The following is a 19,890-nucleotide window of genomic DNA, read 5'->3' as shown; positions in this document are numbered from 1 at the left end:
AGATAAAATATGTGCAGATCCTCTCAGCAGCCTACAATTATACGCAGGTAAAGACCAGATAGATGACGGAGATACTCCCCAGCACCATACAGCAGAATGTTAACCTGTGCACCGCCAGGCACAGCAGACTCTTCTACATGAGGATTACTAGAGGTAGAAAGTGCTCATTTCTCAGGTAACTAGGAGTTCACTCTGCCACAGCAGAATAGTGAGTGCAGCTCTGGAGTATAATACAGGAGGTAACTCAGGATCAGTAATGTAATGTATGTACACAGTGACTGCACCAGCAGAATAGTGAGTGCAGCTCTGGGGTATAATACAGGATGTAACTCAGGATCAGTAATGTAATGTATGTACACAGTGACTGCACCAGCAGAATAGTGAGTGCAGCTCTGGAATATGATACAGGATGTAACTCAGGATCAGTAATGTAATGTACGTACACAGTGACTGCACCAGCAGAATAGTGAGTGCAGCTCTGGGGTATAATACAGGATGTAACTCAGGATCAGTAATGTAATGTACGTACACAGTGACTGCACCAGCAGAATAGTGAGTGCAGCTCTGGAGTATAATACAGGATGTAACTCAGGATCAGTAATGTAATGTACGTACACAGTGACTGCACCAGCAGAATAGTGAGTGCAGCTCTGGAGTATAATACAGGATGTAACTCAGGATCAGTAATGTAATGTATGTACACAGTGACTGCACCAGCAGAATAGTGAGTGCAGCTCTGGGGTATAATACAGGATGTAACTCAGGATCAGTAATGTAATGTATGTACACAGTGACTGCACCAGCAGAATAGTGAGTGCAGCTCTGGAGTATAATACAGGATGTAACTCAGGATCAGTAATGTAATGTATGTACACAGTGACTTCACCAGCAGAACAGTGAGTGCAGCTCTGGAGTATAATACAGGCTGTAACTCAGGATCAGTAATGTAATGTATGTACACAGTGACTGCACCAGCAGAACAGTGAGTGAAGCTCTGGAGTATAATACAGGATGTAACTCAGGATCAGTAATGTAATGTATGTACACAGTGACTGCACCAGCAGAATAGTGAGTGCAGCTCTGGAGTATAATACAGGATGTAACTCAGGATCAGTAATGTAATGTATGTACACAGTGACTGCACCAGCAGAATAGTGAGTGCAGGTCTGGGGTATGATACAGGATGTAACTCAGGATCAGTAATGTAATGTATGTACACAGTGACTGCACCAGCAGAATAGTGAGTGCAGCTCTGGGGTATAATACAGGATGTAACTCAGGATCAGTAATGTAATGTATGTACACAGTGACTGCACCAGCAGAATAGTGAGTGCAGCTCTGGGGTATAATACAGGATGTAACTCAGGATCAGTAATGTAATGTATGTACACAGTGACTGCACCAGCAGAATAGTGAGTGCAGCTCTGGGGTATAATACAGGATGTAACTCAGGATCAGTAATGTAATGTATGTACACAGTGACTGCACCAGCAGAATAGTGAGTGCAGCTCTGGAGTATAATACAGGATGTAACTCAGGATTAGTACAGGACATTTTTATTGAGATTTAAGCACAGTTTTGTTGCCAATAAATGTGTTATATTTTATTATGACAAAGTGTCGCGAATCAGTGCATACAATTGCACATACAAGTGCAGGCAAACAGAAATGTCATCGTACAAGGAAAAGGAAAGGATAATTATGCAACCACTAACGATCCGAATCAAGAGAGAATATTAAAATATTGATAACAGTCAGAAAAAAAATACCCTTTACCTTTTGTACTCTCAATTAATTCACCTTGTGCAGTTTCATAGTGTCACTGCTCTTACAGTAAGGAATCCCTTCCAAGTGGATGCTGAAGCCTTCTTTCCCGTAGATATAGTCTAACTTTTAATTTATAAGTCTCCCCTAGTGACAAGATGTTGGACTTCGCAGCTCCGCTCCCCAAAGTGACTATTTGTCCAGTTCAATAATGTCTCCTGCCCCCATGTGAAGGGAACAGATATGTTATTAGGAGAGAAACAGCGACTATATACACTTGTAATTCTCTTCCCCACAAAGTTTGCACACAACTCATGTCTATTTTGACAGAAAACAATTCAATATCCAGGACACAAGAAACAACTTTCCAATTCACTTGTGAAACATCAATTATTGTTATCAAATATAAGTCCATTACCAAGATGGAGTCGTCTTTTTTTTTTTTTTTTTTTTATTTCTGGAAGGAAGCCCTGTCTGTATATCAAGCTCTGCCACCGAGAGTGAGTGAAAGCCGGGGAAGTAATCAATAATATTCATCAAAATCTGCTCAACAAGTTGCCAGAGTACAAGTTCTCTCCACAGTGAGCACAGAGAAAAAAAAAATATTTCAGTGTTGGAAAAAAGTTAATAATCTGGACCTGAACTCAAAACTGCCCCTTCCCCAAAATTACAGAAAAACATACTCACGCATGTGGTAGGTCTGAGAATTACATTCAGTCTTAATCCATACTTATAACAATGGATTTTCTTATCCACACCAGCCATGTGAAAAAATCTGTGTCCAGACACAAACTGAAGCAGCTCTTACCCCCCCATCACAGCAGAAAATCACAGGATCCAATATTATCAAGCAGAATTTATGAGATCAAAGGAATGAATTTTTTTTTAAGTTTCAGAGGAAAAAGTAAGTACAGTATGTGTCATCAATACCAGTTCTTATGAACAGTTCTGTGTCCAGACACTAAGTGTAGCTGTTCTGTTTCCCCTATCATAGCAGAAAATCTCATGTTTCAGAAGATAAAATGTATTTGTTTTCTAAAGCCATGTGAACAGTTCTGTGTCCCGACACCAACTGAAGCAGCTCCTTCTCCCTGTCCCAGCAGAAAGTCACAGCACCATATATTATCAAGCTCCAAGAGCCAGAATTTATTCAGTTAACTGAATGGACCAAATGCTGAGATTTGAGATCTCAGAAGCTGTTTGCATGAACTGTTCCATAATCAGACAACCACTGAAGAAGCTCTGTCCCCCCTATCCCAGCAGGACGTCACAGCACCAGTCCAAGTAATAATCAGCTGCTGAACTAGGCTTAGTCAATCAACTGCCTGAAACTAATTTTGAAGCTGCGAAACCCTAAATGTCAATCATCATCTTTTGTATTGATAAACTTTATAACAAAACACAAAAAAATGCCACCAAATCTTTTATTCTAAGGCAACGCCTAACCATAAACATGGCTGCCGCTACAGCTCTGACCTGAACGGTCACCCTGCTTTCTAGTTATAGAGACTGAAATAGCACAGAAAAAGGACTTAAAAATCCTCCAATAATAGAAAACAGCAAAAGAGCAAAAAGGTTTACCCGTCCAGGCCTCCAGACAAATGCACTGCAATCAGGATGCAGTGGACCCATATAATTAAGATGGCAACACAGGTGCAAGAATACCGATGAAACAACCGCTCACAGCCTACCAATCCATGGAGGGGGCGGTTGCCTGGCACGTTAATGCACAATAAAAAACTTGTATGCGGCGCTGTTCACACTATGGCCATGCACAGCATCCAGGCCAGCCTAGTAGTGACACCCTTCTATTAGCTCAGGCGGGTTGCCATCTTAATTATATGGGTCCACTGCATCCTGATAGTGCATTTGTCTGGAGGCCTGGACGGGTAAACCTTTTTGCTCTTTTGCGGTTTTCTAGTTATAGAGACACAAAAAATCCCATATACAATACATACAGCCATATAGTATATTACCATGCAGATGCACGTACTTCGCAAGAGATTTCAAGAGCTAGAACAGAAATAATTATATCTATCCTTCGGCAATAGCAGCAGTCCAATAGTGAGGTTAAAAAATAAAGACGACTCCAATGGTGATACATTGCTATTTAATAGAGAAAAATGACCCAAAGCATTTATTAAAAAAAAGATTCCAATAAGCGCACACAGTAAAAACAGTGTCTAAAACTCAGTCCAAAAGGTGTGTTTGCTGCACAATGGCCCAACCCGAGTTTCGCCACCTTGGCTTCTTCTGGGGTGTGTCTCAGTTGAGGAGGTGTAATTCGAGTTGGGCTAGTGTGCATCAAACACACCCTCGGACTGAGTTGTAGACACTGCTTTTACTGAGCTTATTAACTGGAATCTAAGGAGTGTAATAAATGCTTTGACACATTTTGTCCTTTTGAATAGCGGCATTTCACCATTGGGAGTCTTCTATATTTTCATCTCTTCTAGATGGGCAAAAAGCGAGCTCCAGTTCTTGCCGAAGGTCCAACATACGCATCAGTCCTAGCCTGACTGTGGGATTCAGAGTTATCGTTTCCTCCATACTATTCTCAAGTCCCTGTACCTGGGTGGTGTACATACTACATGACCAATTGATCTAGATGTTTACAGGCGACTTTCTTTACACCTGCGTCATAATTTTTGATATAATTATGTATTTAATTTTAGCTATTTTATTGTTTTGTGACAGATTTTTGAACTCTTTAGGGTTACTTTGCTTTCTAGACTTGGCCAGTTATCTCGGAATACGCGAGCAGATTACAAGCGGTGGTGGATCTATGAAGACTAGGTTGGCATCTATTAAGATCAAATGATCTTGAAACGAACAAGTCAAGCGGGAAAAATTTGGAATTTTGATAGCGGCCCTAGGAGCCATCATGTGCATGTAAAATGTTCAGATGAGCTCATCAAGAACCACCAGCGCGTGCGCTTATTCGAGAAGCCGGGGAAAGAGATGTCCACCATAGAACATCCCATTCTTTTTTCTTTTGGAGAAGAAAGAAAGAGAAGCGATTGATAATTGAGCTAATGACGTGGAAATTTGTAAGATGTTGAAAAGAAAGATCTTCGCATGGAAGCACGGGAGTGGTGGAAGTTCTAGATTATGGCCTTCTGCGGGTCCGGAGTTAACAAGTTATTGAGTTATTGATTGTGTATTACATCTCTGACAGCCTCAGAGAGGCTAGTAATACCATGATGAGGATGTAATGTGATGTGTTCGATAATGTTTGGACATTGTATTTTCTTTAAACAGTCCTTAAGAGAAAAGTCTCATTTGTTTATGGCAAAGTGGGCAGGATTCAAGCCCGTGAGCGCACGACAGAGACCCCGAAAACGGGTCTGGATCCACCGGAGAAAGCAAAGTCACTTTGCTACGAGATGCCCCCGGAGGTAGAAAAAAGGACAGGAATATTGATAAGGGTCCTGGAGAAACGCAACCGAAGAGTAGTAGTTAAAGGGGGTTTGCAGTTCATTAAAATTGATGTGCCTATCCTTAGGATAAGCTATCAATATTAGATTAGTGGGGGTCCGATTCCCAGCATCCCCACTGATCAGCTGTTTAAAGGGGTAATGGAGCTCTGTCAAGTGCTACATCCACTTACTAGATCCAGATTTGTAGTTTTAACACCTTAAGGACGTAGGTCATTTTTTTGTCCCCTTCCACACAGACCATATGAAAGCTTGTTTTTTGCGGGACGAGTTGGACTTTTGAATGACGTCATTCATTTTACTATACAATATGCTGAAAAAAAAAAAAAAAACAGGAAAAAAAATCCAAGTGCGGTGAAATAGTAATTTAAAGAAAAAATAAATAAATAAAAAAATTACACAATTCTATCATTGTTTTCTCGGTGTTGTCTTTGTGCAGTTAAAGTTAGCACTTTTTTTTTTTTTTTTTTTGTGGCTTATGAAAATTCTAAAATTGGATGCAAAAAAAAAAAAAAAAATAAGACAAAAAACTGTCATTTTCTGACCCCCTGTAGAGTATGTATTTTTGCAGGATATTTACAAGTGGGCTGTGCTCCCAGCTGCAGAGGTGCATAAAACACGCCCCCGAGGATCATGTGAGCCACGCCCTCTTAATAAAGGCAATAAAAAGGCCCATATCTCTGGATCCGTATGGTGGATTTTTAAAAAGAAAAAAGCAGAAAACTCAGAAGAAGTGGGAATAAAATGAAAGCAAAAGCTGGTCACTTTTCATCTCCCTTTTATGAACTAGTCACATGATGGACTATTTGAGTGGGCCAAATCTCTGTCACTAATGCGCTACAAATATCAAGACTAATGGTGTTGACTATATGCTATAAATATTATTCGTGTCTAGATCCCTTTAAGGGAGCCATGTTCCTTCATTTTTGGTTTTATAATCTCTGTTGGGCCCACAAAACGGATTTCTTGGTGATCAAGGCTTGATACCTTCTGCTTCTTGTCCAATAGGAAATCTAATTTTAGAGCCAATAACTACGCAATAAGCGTTCATACACAGCCTAAATAAAATAAAAGAAAGGTCAAATAGTGAACAAAAAAGGCCCAAATTCTGCAACACAAAGGAGTCTACACGGGTCATCAAGGTGTAAAGGATACAATTACCCACTCGTTATAGAGGCGCCTATCAAGTGTGAGAGGTGATGAAAAGCATTAAGAAATTGCTCCGCTACCAGGACTTAACGGAGGAGCTGCTTGGTGCTTGAGATCATGCTGGGACTTTGGGCTGGTAGAGGAATAGAGATAGCTGCTCCTTTAGTAGTGTTGGCTTGGGGCTGTGCACATGGTGCAGTACAATCCTGTCTTTTTCACCAGTTTTTTCCTCTGCTTTCTCTTTTATTTTCACATAACTCTGAGCTGGTTCGTGGATACCGATTGCTATGATGTCTCATATACACAGCACAAACAGACATGACGGATTCCTGCTCTCCTCTATCTATGTAGCACATGTTCGGTAGCAACAGCAGTACTGAGCAGTTTAGCTGTGAATCCAGCACTGGGTTTAGGTAAAACACTTAAAGGGAACCTGTCACCTTGGAGAATGCTACTTACCTGAATATATGGGTTTAACTTGCAGTAGAAAGGGTTACAATGCTGCATTACTGCAACTATGACTCCTGGGAAAAATTAACCCATTTCCTCTGGGAGCCATCAGCTTTCAGTCATGGAGCAGCTAACAGTCACAACTTACAGCACCGCTCACTATACTTTGAGCAGCAGCTGTATGCACGCCAAGGACTCAAGATTGACAGCCAGCTGTGCAGTGCATCTCTGCAGAGCGAGCTGTCAAAGTGCCAGGGGTGTGCATAGAGCTGCTGCTGACAGTATAGTGAGTGGTACTGTAAGCGGTGAATGTCGCCGCTTTGGACACCACCCCTATGACTGAAAGCCGGTGGCTCCAGGAGGAATGAAGCTCATTTTTCCCCCCGGAAGTCGCACTTTAAATAAGGCGTCCAAGCAGCACTGCAATGCTATGAACATGCAGGTTAATCCCATATATCTGCAGATAAATAGCATTTTCAGAGATGACAGGATCCCTTTAATAGAAAGCAGCAGGGCAATCTTTGTGTCTTTCTGCTCCTCCCTTCTCTACCACTGCCTATGGAAGTCTATGGAGGGCAATTTGATCCCTCAGTGACTTGGCACTGCATCTTATTTTGCCCAAGATGAGTTTGACAAATTTTTCAACGTGAATGATTAATTCAGGAGGTGAAGCGAGCGGTGCGGGAAGAAGTGGCTCATAAGTGGAGAAAGAAGATAAGCTATATCACGAAGTAACAAAAATGAACATTAGATGCTTGATAGGCCGGTTTATTCTATATAGCAAGGGTGTGAACACTAATGCACGCCATTTCAGACCTTTCTACATTTTCAGTTACTCTCTTCACAACTCTGGAAAGGTTGGGCAACTTAAAAGGCAAAAAACTACTCCAATGAAAGGAATAACTGCACCCAAGTATAATAATAATAATTAAAAAATAGATTAAAGAAAAAAAGAAAACAACTCTGAACAGCGAGCCAACAATAAACGTAATTCCAGAAAGTGATTCAGTCGTTTTCCGGCTATACAAGTTGACTTCCAGAGTAACGGAGCAATAACATAGTATGTTTTATTATGAGTGTCATGGAGACGGTGTGAAAAATCAAGAGCCACAGGCAGTAAGCTGCAATGGGTCAATAATGCTCACAGAGACATTGTGTAGAGATAATCAACAACAAGGCCCTGGGTTCTCTATGCACTGCAAACAGCTGAAGGGCAAATCAATACAGCCATGGGAAGGACACGGCCATGCTACGCTTCCCACAATATACTATTATGGCTGCAGGAAAACATCCAAAAAGGAAACAATGAAAAATGCTACACTCTCCAATAAGCTGTATATCCACCAAAAACCTGCACAATAATGCCACCCTGGCTCCCCGCTCCGCCCGTGCATTACGTCACGGCATCCGGGGTGCGACTTGCCTTTGCAGGGGTTACAATCTTCTAATTCACTTCTAATGGCGAAACCTCGACATTAAAGGGTTGTCCGAGCTAACCAAAACATGGTCAAGTTTTTTCAAAAAGAGCACGACCCCTGTCTGCGGGATGCTACTGGAACTGCAGCTCCATTGACGTGAATGGTGCCAATATGCAATACCACAAACAACCTGTAGGTAGAGGTGGCGCTGGGTTTTAGAAGCAGGTTGCTGGGTTTTTCTAATCCTGGATACCGGATTTATGACGCTTTCACGCTATTGTTATTTGCAATCCAAGACTGGGACTGTCAATGTCCAGACCGGTTGCAAGTCTCCTGACCTGAATTCAACAGCCTCACTGGCATATATGAGACCGAGGAGCATTACGGCCCATAGACGCTTGAATCGGCCTAAGCTGAAATGTCAGACAATAGGCAAAAAGGGTCTATTTTTGTACAAAAAGCAGGCCTGTTTCATAATCTTGGACAACTGTTTGCAACCAGTAGGTAATTAAGGGTAATTTTCTTCCAATAATCACCATTTGAGTATGGACTGGACTTGAGTCTTCTGCCCCTAACTCAGCAGTCTCATGTATATCTGTGAAACTGTTGAGTTCATGTCAGGAGACCCACATCCAGTACAAATATCATGTTTCTACAAGGCCAATGAGTTTGGGTCAGGAGACCCACGTATGGTCCAGACATAATGTGCCTATGAGGCTTGATGAGTTTGTGTCAGGAGACCCACGCCTGGTCCAGACATCCTGTGTCTTGAAGGCTTGATGAGTTTGTGTCAGGAGACCCACACCTGGTCCAGACATCCTGAGTCTTGAAGGCTTGATGATTTTGTGTCAGGAGACCCATACCTGGTCCAGACATCCTTTGTCTTTAAGCCATGATGAGTTTGTGTCAGGAGACCCACGCCTGGTCCAGACATCCTGTGTCTTTAAGGCTTGATGAGTTTTGATCAGTAGGCCCACACAAGGTCCAGACATAAATGTGCCTATGAGGCTTGAGGAGTTTTGATCAGTAGACCTGCGTCCAATCTAGACATCATATGTCTATGAGGCTGATAAGTTTGGTCAGGAGAGTTGCGTCTGATCCAGGAATCATGTGTCTAGGAGGCTTGATGACTGAGTCAGGAGATCAGTGTCCAGTCATCACATTTCTATGATGCTGTTAAGTTTGGGTCAGGAGACCCAAATTCAGTCCAATCATCATGTGTCAATGAGGCTGTTGTGTTTGGATGAGGATATCCGGTCCAGTAATCATTTGTCTATGAGGTTTGATGAGTTGGGGTCAAAAGACCCATGTCCGGTCCAAATATTATCTATTAGGCTTTTGAGTTTGGATCAGAAGACCTGTGTCTGGTCTGGCCTAGATATCATTGGTCTATGAGGCTTTTAGAGTTTGGGTCAGGAGACCCAGTCCAGACAGCATATGTTAATGAGGTTAAAGACTTCAGGTCAGGAGATCCTGACTTGAGGCACATGCTTGGCCACTAAATCTCGGATGTGTGAAACCAGCCGTAACTAGAAGGGACCAGGATTAGGAAAATGGGCCTATTACTTTCAAAAACAGGAGCCCTATTGTCTATTGGCTGCAACAGACCATATTCACTGAACATCATGCTGCGATCTAGCGGCGACTTGTGTTACAGCTCAAGTTGCCGTATAGACGTAACATCACATGTCTAAGGGTTCTCCTGATGATAACTTGCAGGCTGGTTTTGGTTTGTCGGGGGGAGGGTCCGAACACTCTTTTCACCTCTGTTGGGTAAATGGAGCCCTGTGAATACGTCTAATGTAGCTTTTATCGTGTATGTGGCACAGACGTAACGTGCACCCCACAGGAAATTGTGCAAAAACTTGCAAAATTTACAAGTTAGATGCAGGAAGATTGGGGTCAACGTTAGGACATGATATGTCCCACCATTAATAAGAGACGGAAGTATGATCCAAGAGGATGACGAAAACAGAATCTGCGCAACGCCATCCATTCAACGCTACGGTGCTGATCTCTTCGCTCGGTGTAAAGCGGTCAGATAACCTCTGTCCTCCCGGTAAGTGCTGCTCCCCGAAGGGTCAACTGGGCAAATGGCTTAAAGTAGCATTAAAAAGTGAGTAAATAGTAGGAGTAAGGTCAAATGTATTGACTTGCTGCATATAAAAAAAAATAAGTAACATAAAAACAGCTATAGACCATCCCCATCTCTGTAGAGTGCGCAGTGTGCGACCGGGGAGTAGACAGTCCGAAATAATCTCTAAATACACTTGTTTTGTCTTGCAGGGGTAGAAAAAAAAAAATAGAAAAAAAGAAATCACACGTTGTAAACCTGTGAATCAATAGCCGCCCTCCACACTGTGCTTCTCCATATTGGCGGAGCGTGCCCCATATTTACAGAGATGTTTCTGAAGTGGTTAGCGGAGGTCAGAGGTGCGGACAGAGAGCCTGGTTAAGTGCTGACTGCCACACACAAGCCTGGATGAATCTGCAATGGAAATCTCCCCCCTGGCTTTGTTTGCCCTTGCTGAGGCAGACGCCGGCCGCGCGGCTGGATCTTATCTCGCTCCGCTCCCTCCAATCCCTTTAGAAATGCACCGCGCAATGGGTTTTCTTTTTTTTTTTAAATTTATTTATTTTTTATTATTTTATCCGAAACATTCTGGAGTTTTTTTATTTGTAATTTTATTGTATTTCTTCTCAACGGGGACAATCTAATTTTCCGATATTGATTGCTGGGGATTTTATCAGATTTAAGCAAAATAACATTTTCATTCAAAGGGTAAAAAAAAAAAAAAAAAATAAATAAAAAATTGCACCTGTATAAGGTCATTTTTCTAAAAGTGGAAAAACGTACAGTGCGATAAATGGGATTGCTGGGAAGCGGCACATTGTGGATCGTACTGGAAATGTATCTGGCCAGACATGGAAACAAAGGGAAAAGGTCACAGATTTCTTGTGCTGCCTTTAACCACTTAAAGGGAACCTGTCACGCTGAAAATAGGATCTGACCTGCAAGTGGCAGGCTATAGGGTGGGCTGATCAGACTAATACACGCATTTGTGGCAAAAGTTTTGGTAAAACTTGCATTATAGTCACTGAAATCCCTGTTTACATGCAGGTGAGTCCAGTGGGCGGTCCTACTCAGTGACTGACAGTCTTCCTTGTATGAATGAATGTGCACAGCTGTCAATCACTAAGTAGGACCGCCCACTGGACTCCGCTTCTCCTTCTCTAAACCATGCTGTACACAGAATCGGAAGGCGGACAGGTTCCCTTTAAGGGCATGGGTCCTTTTTGCTTTAATGGATGCATTACCCTTAGTGGCTCACACCCTGTAAGTAAAAGGATTGTCCCACAAGATAGATGATAAAGGTGAGATCGCGGGAGGTCCAACCACCACTGATCCCAAGAGAACTGGGGTCCAAAGGTCCCCATGTCTGAATGAGGCATTAGTATGTGTCACTGTCATTCTGCTAAATTCACACAAGGAACTTTGATACCCCAGTACTTGTGATATAGGGGGGGCCTAGCGGTTGGACCCATAGTGACCATACATTGATGAGAATGTAGTCAGACATAGATAGATCAAGCATTAGTTACCAGATCTACCCTAAAAGATAGGTCATCAATACTTAAGGTCCAGAGAAGACCACTTTCACCACTGGGCGACATCCGCAGATGTGCGTACTAACTGTATGGAGCGGAGCCGGTGCTGTACACTGCAGGTGCCGGCTGTGTTATACAGACGGCATCTGCTTCTAAAAGCTTTCCTAGGAGCTAACTCCAATCTCAGCAATTTAGCAATGGATACTGCCCTAACTGATAAAACAATACAGATGAGAAAAAAAATTATATAGAAAATTGTTTGTTTTTTTTTTTTTGGTAAAAACTTCTTCGTAATCTTGCTGACAACCAACGGAGACATCCGAAAGGCTGCGTCGAGGGTTGTCAGCCAGCTTTACCTGATTTATAAATACCCCCCCCCCCATTTCTGCAGGAGTCTGGAAATGTTTGGGTGACAGTAAACAGTCAGAAAGAGAAAATATATGCATATAAAAAAAAAATAAAAAAAATCTGAATATCGATGTCCTGTGTCTTTAAAACAATGTTGCATATACTAGGACAGAGGATTTACTTCTTGCTCTTCCAAGACTTCTCCATTCCTCTGCTGTAGAATCCTTTCTCATCCTTGCGGTAGTATCACGGATCGAGGATCTGCCGCTGCGGACAATGAATGCATGCCATGGCTTAGAGCACACAGTAAAGAAACATCTATAGGGTCATCCATAGTACGGACAGGGTGTGCGCAGTCAGCACCGACCCTGCACTGATGGCGGCTAATATTCTATTCTGTTAGATGAGAAATCCAGCGCGTGACCACACATCACGCAGACGGCAGAGGAGCGTACGCTTACTCACGTGCTCGTGGACACTGCTCAGGACCCTGTACTAAACTGCAGCTAAGAGCAGGACCTGGAGGACTTAACTGTTACATTTCAAAAGGTGACACGCAATACCACAAATCTCCAGCAGTGGCCGCTGTGGGAAAACAGTGAGGCTGACTGCAGCTGCCTTGGGACGGCCCCTTTTAAAGGGGCTGAATTACCTACATATTTTTTTTTAATAATTTGAAACTAATTAATAAAATAAACTCTCTTTTATAACCTGCTTTTATTTTATAACCAACTTTTTTCCATTCTTTTTTCTTTACATAATTAAGTAAGCCATCATCTTGCCCAAGCTCCTGTTAAAAGTACTTACCGTATATACTAGAGTATAAGTCGAGGCCACAAAAAAAAAAAAAACTGGGAAAACTTATTGACTCGAGTATAAGCCTAGGGTGGGAAATGCAGCAGCTGCTGGTAAATTTCAAAAATAAAAATAGATGCCAATAAAAGTAAAATTAATTGAGACATCAGTAGGTTAAATGTTTTTGAATATCCATATTTAATCAGGAGTCCCATATAATGCTCCATACAGTTCATGATGGCCCCATAAGATGCTGCATACAAAATACACCCCATATAATGCTGCACAAAGGTTAATGATGGCTCCATAAAGTGCTCCATATGCTGCTGCTGCGATTAAAAAAAGATAAAAAATGACATAGTAACCTCTCGTCGCTGGGGGCCAGGTGCCGATGTCGCTGCTGGCTCAGGACCCCGGCACTTGCAATATTCACCTGTCCCCGTTCCACCACCGCGGGCCGCTGTGTCTTCCGGGTCCTCTGGCTGTGGCTGTTCAGGCAGAGGGCGCGCACTTAACACGTCATCGCGCCCTCTGACCTGAACATCACAGCTAGAGGAAGTGGGAGACACTGTCCGGCGGAGGAACGGGGACAGGTGAATATCGCACAGCTCACTCTCCCCAGTCATACACACCCTCCTGGCGCGGTCTCTGCCCATCCCTGGGCCGGCAGCTCCTTCTAGTGCTGAGCGGTCACATGGTATTGCTCATTAAAGTAATGAATATGCACTCAACGCCTATGGGAGTGGAGTCGCGTGCATATTCATTACCTTAATGAGTGATAGCATGTGACCACTCAACACAGGAAGAAGCTGCCGGCACCTGGACAGAGATACAGGGATGAAGACCAGCAGTGGCGCGGAGGAGGACGAGTATGATCTCTTCGGTGGCTGCAGCTGCTCCCCATCCCCCCCCGATGGCTTTCTGGCGTATGACTCGTGTATAAGCCGAGGGAGGCATTTTCAGCACAAAAAAAGTCTTGAAAATCTCGGCTTATAAACGAGTATATATGGTAGTTATATTCTTTGCATCAGGTAGTTTCCATAATATCCTATATTTTGGAAAAGTTAACTGACTTCTATGAAAGACTGTTGTGAGAATGCTTTATGTCTACGGAGGAGGTGAGCTGTAATATCACTTATTCTGAATGGTGGATCCTGTGTTATCTACTGTATATAGAGGTGTTATCAGTCATTGTACAAGAGGAGAAGGAGGTGAGCTGTGATATTACCTATTGTGAATGCTGGATCCTGTGTTATCTACTGTATATAGAGGTGTTATCAGTCATTGTACAAGAGGAGAAGGAGGTGAGCTGTGATATTACCTATTGTGAATGCTGGATCCTGTGTTTTCTACTGTATATAGAGGTGTTATCAGTCATTGTACAGGAGGAGAAGGAGGTGAGCTGTGATATTACCTATTGTGAATGCTGGATCCTGTGTTATCTACTGTATATAGAGGTGTTATCAGTCATTGTACAGGAGGAGGAGGTGAGCTGTGATATCACCTATTGTGAATGGTGGTACCTGTCTTATCTACTGTATATAGAGGTGTTATCAGTCATTGTGCAGGAGGAGAAGGAGGTGAGCTGTGATATTACCTATTGTGAATGCTGGATCCTGTGTTATCTACTGTATATAGAGGTGTTATCAGTCATTGTACAGGAGAAGGAGGTGAGCTGTGATATTACCTATTGTGAATACTGGATCCTGTGCTATATACTGTATATAGAGGTGTTATCAGTCATTGTACAGGAGGAGGAGGAGAGCTGTGATATTACCTATTGTGAATGGTGGATCCTGTGTTATCTACTGTATATAGAGGTGTTATCAGTCATTGTACAGGAGGAGGAGGTGAGCTGTGATATTACCTATTGTGAATGGTGGATCCTGTGTTATCTACTGTATATAGAGGTGTTATCAGTCATTGTACAGGAGGAGGAGGTGAGCTGTGATATTACCTATTGTGAATGGTGGATCCTGTGTTATCTACTGTATATAGAGGTGTTATCAGTCATTGTACAGGAGGAGGAGGTGAGCTGTGATATCACCTATTGTGAATGGTGGTTCCTGTCTTATCTACTGTATATAAAGGTGTAAGAAATTAAAGTTGAACTCCGATTTGATACCAGGACAGTTTTTTGTTTACACAATAATGAGGCCTATTGCACCTTTCTATTTCCCACTATCTTCTTGATCTGTGGTTGACTCACAGGTTGGATACACTTGTTTGCTGCCCGGTGCTGGATATTTCGGCACATTGCATTGATTGTTCCGCAGTCGCTCTCCATATTTCATTATAGTAAAACGTGTCCGGTTCAAAGATTCAGCAGCGACACAATCTGATGACAGCAATACAAAGTGCACATTTTGCAACCAGCCAAGTGCTTTAATTTATTATCCGCCGGCGTCTGACCTGCCCTCTGATCTCCTGATAACAGAGAGCACCGGCCGATTACTCTCTTCATTAAAATATTGATTTTCACCACATTAGACGAAATATTGCAGTAAGAAAACAAGCAAAGTGCTGCAAAATGTGCACAAAATGAGTGCAGCGCCGCCTTACCTGGCATTTTCCAGTCCGTATGTCGTACAGGGCGACTGACCCGAGCCGCGCTCCCACCGCGATCCTGTGGCTGCGTTCACAATAACTGACCATATAGAATCTAGAAAAAGAAGAGACAAGGGAGGTCTCAGCAAACGGCACCGAACCAGGAGCCGAGCGGGGCTCACAGGAAAACACAGTGCGATCATTAACCGGGTATGGGATCGAAACGACGGCGAACGGTTCCCGCAGTCACCACCAGTAACACCGGGGAATATGGCGTCAGGAGATCATGCCACCGTGTCATCATAGGTGCACAGCGCTACATACTGCAGAAAAAAAAACTAAGAAGAAAGAATGAGACAGCTGACAGAGAGATGGATGGGCAGCACGGTGGCTTGCAGCGCTGGAGTCCTGGGTTCGATTCCCACCAAGGACAACATCTGCAAGGAGTTTGTATGTTCTCCCCGTGTTTGCGTGGGTTTCCTCCGGGTACTCTGGTTTCCTCCCACACTCCAAAGACATACTGATAGGGAATTTAGATTGTGAGCCCCATCGGGGACAGTGATGATAATGTGTGCAAACTGTAAAGCGCTGCGGAATATGTTACCGCTATATAAAAATAAAGATTATTATTAGAGATAGATAATAGATAAAACAATAGATAATAGATAGATGCTAGCTAGATGGATAATAGATAGATAGATAATAGATGGCTAGATCCCACAAATCTAAGTATCCCCTTTAGCACAAGCTTCAGCAGCCTCCAGCACCAAACAAGTATTCAACAGGCTGCAGCTTCCTCACAGCTCTCTACAGCTCCAACACACAGACCGGTCAGCTTTCCTAGCTAACCCATGCAGTCTCCATTCAGGGAGAGACTCTAACATGTCTCTCTCCCAGATACAGCTCACATTTTCGCAGGACACTCTCCAGCAGCACACTTGACTCTGCTTCATTCAGCAGATGAGACCCCTAGTGAATATAGACCCTGGTTTTTAGTAAAATGGTACAGGAGGCATCTAATCAAGACATTGCAGACAATGCTGGATTACAAGTAATAACGAACGCTGGGCCATGCACATACAGTGAACAGGTCGGTAAGACATTGTTCACACCACCAAGAGACTAGAACACAAAGAGACACAGTACAACAAACGTGAAAAAGTACTCTGCTGTAAAAAAAATTCCAACAATGAACAGCAAGTGCTAGTAAAAAGATAACAGAACAGGGTATTTAGTTGATACGTTTTTTGCAAAAAATGGACGCTAAGCCGCTCCACCAATGCCAAGGTATACCTCTCAGAGCAGTCATATCAAATGTATTTAAAACCTGACCATGTGAACAGTACCTATATGAGCAGGGTTCAGCGAGCCAATGTCTGATGTGGGCATGCTGTGTGAGATGGCTTTATATGTGCATGGCTCACATGGGAGGGGTGGTTTCTTGCTTTTGCAAGTCTTTGGGAGGTTTCCACCCCTCCCATGTGAGCCATGCACATATAAAGCTGTCTCACACAGCATGCCCACATGAGACATTGCCTCTCTGAACCCTGCTCATATAGGTACTGTTCGCATGGTCAGATTTTAAATACATTGGATATGACTGCTCTGAGGGGTATACCTTGGCGTTGGTGGAGTGGCTTAGCATACATTTTTTGCAAAAAAACGTATCAACTAAATACCCTGTTCTGTTATCATCTTTTTACTAGCACTTGCTGTTAATTGTTGGAATTTTTTTACAGCAGAGTATTTTTTTCACGTTTGTTGTACTGTGTCTCTCTGTATTCCTGGATTAAAAGTACGTAGATGTGACACCACCTGCACACGGAAAGCCGCCACCTTGGCTCATGTCCAGTCGGCGCCCTCCTCTGGTCATTTACTCACCGTAGACTCATTACAGCAGGTTTATTATAGAGCGGGAAAGCAAATAACTCACATTTTACAAGTGGCGTTTCATCACTCAGCCCCCTTTACACTGAAGGTAATTAAGATGCAAGGTAATAAAAGCTCCGTTTCCAATTATCTCCGACAAAAGAGGATTCTGATGAACAAGCGCTTCTGCTCGTGGACATTTTTGTCGCTTTAGATCTGTCTCCATTTATCTACACGGGCTGGGAACGCTTCCCTTATTAGAGACATCTGCAGCCATATTAATTCTGAAAAACTCCTTTTGAAAAGTTCTTGCAAATTCTGCTGTCCTATCTGTTCTTAGGAAAGCTGGGTGACAACAAATATGGCCAGCACTGACCAATTTGATCTTCAGGACCCAGAACATTTTTTTGCATTATTGATTCTTTAAAAAACTTGCAGAATGTATGAGGCTTAGCTCACCCCTCTACTGCAAACTCTTTCATGTCTCAAAGCTGTACACTTAATGTGACATAGCTGAAGCAGAGCTGAGTTATGTCATAGAAAAGCCTTAGCAATAATCTGTTACATGACCAACAGAGCTCTGCTACATCGTCTGAAGTCTGACAGTGCCTACAGTCTGCTACATCATGTGCAGGGATGACAAAGCTGCTGCGAGTTCAGTATCACCTCCAGAAGAAACGTACCGACATATGGAAGGAAAGCACTCCTGCAGCCCCTTCTTCTTCAGTAGCGATCCCTCCAGGCAGTACATGATAATGTCCATAACCTTTAACATAAAGCATATAAATATCGATAAGAAACCAGGTGTAGAAAGTTCACTTAATCATAAACAGATGTAGCAGAGCTGAATTTGTAATTAGGTATTATTTATTCTTCATGAAAACCTAGTAAGGATTACCTGCAGAGCTGCCAATCCACTAACAAATTGGAATACCGCCAATATTTATGGAGGAAATTTTTCTTTTAAATTTAATTATTGATCACACTTTTCAAAAGTTGTTAATCGTCATAAATTGCTCCATTATCTTATTTTGCTTCCTTCTCTCCAAAACACTAGGCTGAAAGTGCTGTTTTCATTGACTTGGAAGCTGCTTTGAACTGCTGCTCTAGCAAGAATCCACATATCTAACTGCTTTGAGCTGCTGCTGTAACAAGAGTCAGACATTGTTCACAAACACTCTCCCTCTGTGAGCTTTTCTGCTCCCTCCCCCCATGCAACTACGTTCATTGAGATCATTGGGCCCCATAGTAGACGTTCCAATTGGGCTCACACACACACAAAAGTAATAATATTATGCGAGGTCACATAACACCTTTCTTCATAAATCCACACAAGTAATTTTTCTCCTACTGAAATTCCTTAGTACTCCCATGCATTAAAATACTCCTTTACCTGTTCCACCATTGCATTCTAGTGTATCTGCACCCAAGAGGAATATACAGCTGAAAGTGTGATGCACTAGGTCCCGACCCCCCCCCCCCCCCCCGACTCACGGGCTCCATAGTGGTCGCATGGTCTGCCATTATTATCAGTATGTCACTTCCCATGCTCACACAGGGAGAGTGCTTGTGAATAGTTTTTGAGTACGGATTCTTGCTAGAGTAGCAGTTCAAAGCAGCTTCTAAAAGGGAGTAAAGTAGGAAGTTAAAACAGCACTTTCAGTCTGGTGTTTACAACAGAAGCAAGTAATATAAGGTAATGCAGCACATTACAAAGATTCATGACTTTGCATTGCCTGGGGGATAGCTTTATACGGCACAAAAACATTTTTAGTTACAGTTAAGGAGGACCAGTCACCAGATCAAAAGTGACCAGTTTTTTTATCATCTTATTGTCGCTGCTCCGCTGAATATTGTGTTTTTTAATTTTTAAAATCCACAATACTGTTCCAGAGACATGGGCTTTTTTATTTTGTGATCATTTTTCCAAAAAGGCGTGGCTGACCGTGTTCCCTGGGGGAGTGCCTTTAATCTGCTTTGCATAATTATGCTGAAATAAATAATGACCCAAAAATGGGAGACAAAAATATTGTGTGAACATAAAACTAACCCTTTAAGGGATTGTATATGGGTACCAAAGTTAATACACACCAAGAACCCCCCCCCCCCCGTGTAAAACATACATCTCGATAAGAGACCAGACACATCACCATATTCTCCACCTGTCACTGTAACCACCTGCCAGTGGAGGATGACACCCCGAGATACAAGAACGGCGCCCCCTTTCTAAGTCCTACCTCCACCAAGAGATCAACCACGTCGGACGGCATCTTCTCGACAAGTATTTCAATAACTCTCAGTATTTCTCCTTTCGCTCGGGCGAGAGCCGTCGTGTGTATATTCTGCTGAGACTGAGTATTGGCAGCCATGGCGGTGTGTCTGTGTACCTGGAAAGATAAAATCAGAATCATTTTTTAGTACGTGGTTTAGATTGGGATGCCCTTAGGTTGACAGATGATGGGTCCTATCCATGGAGGATCTGCCTGGTCCTGAATTACAAGCCAC

The 19,890-nt window shown here is 42.8% G+C and overlaps 1 protein-coding gene across 8 annotated transcripts in view; it reads right to left on the bottom strand.

Annotated features, from left to right (window-relative positions):
• The window catches only part of WDR7 (WD repeat domain 7), a 402,328-nt gene that overhangs the window by 51,484 nt on the left and 330,954 nt on the right, over nucleotides 1-19,890 (bottom strand). For all 8 annotated transcript variants that reach the window (XM_073584827.1, XM_073584830.1, XM_073584829.1 and 5 more), the window contains 3 exons: nucleotides 19,623-19,772; nucleotides 18,069-18,151; nucleotides 15,532-15,631 (listed from right to left, as the gene is read on the bottom strand). In XM_073584827.1, the coding sequence (XP_073440928.1) occupies nucleotides 15,532-15,631; nucleotides 18,069-18,151; nucleotides 19,623-19,772 (333 nt within the window). The remainder of the gene's footprint in view (nucleotides 1-15,531; nucleotides 15,632-18,068; nucleotides 18,152-19,622; nucleotides 19,773-19,890) is intronic.

This window comes from Dendrobates tinctorius, unplaced genomic scaffold, assembly GCF_039654945.1.
Source record: "Dendrobates tinctorius isolate UK_male_01 unplaced genomic scaffold, ASM3965494v1 ptg000085l, whole genome shotgun sequence".
Taxonomy (NCBI): Eukaryota; Metazoa; Chordata; class Amphibia; order Anura; family Dendrobatidae; genus Dendrobates; species Dendrobates tinctorius.
This window is presented reverse-complemented; position numbering and strand designations above follow the sequence as displayed.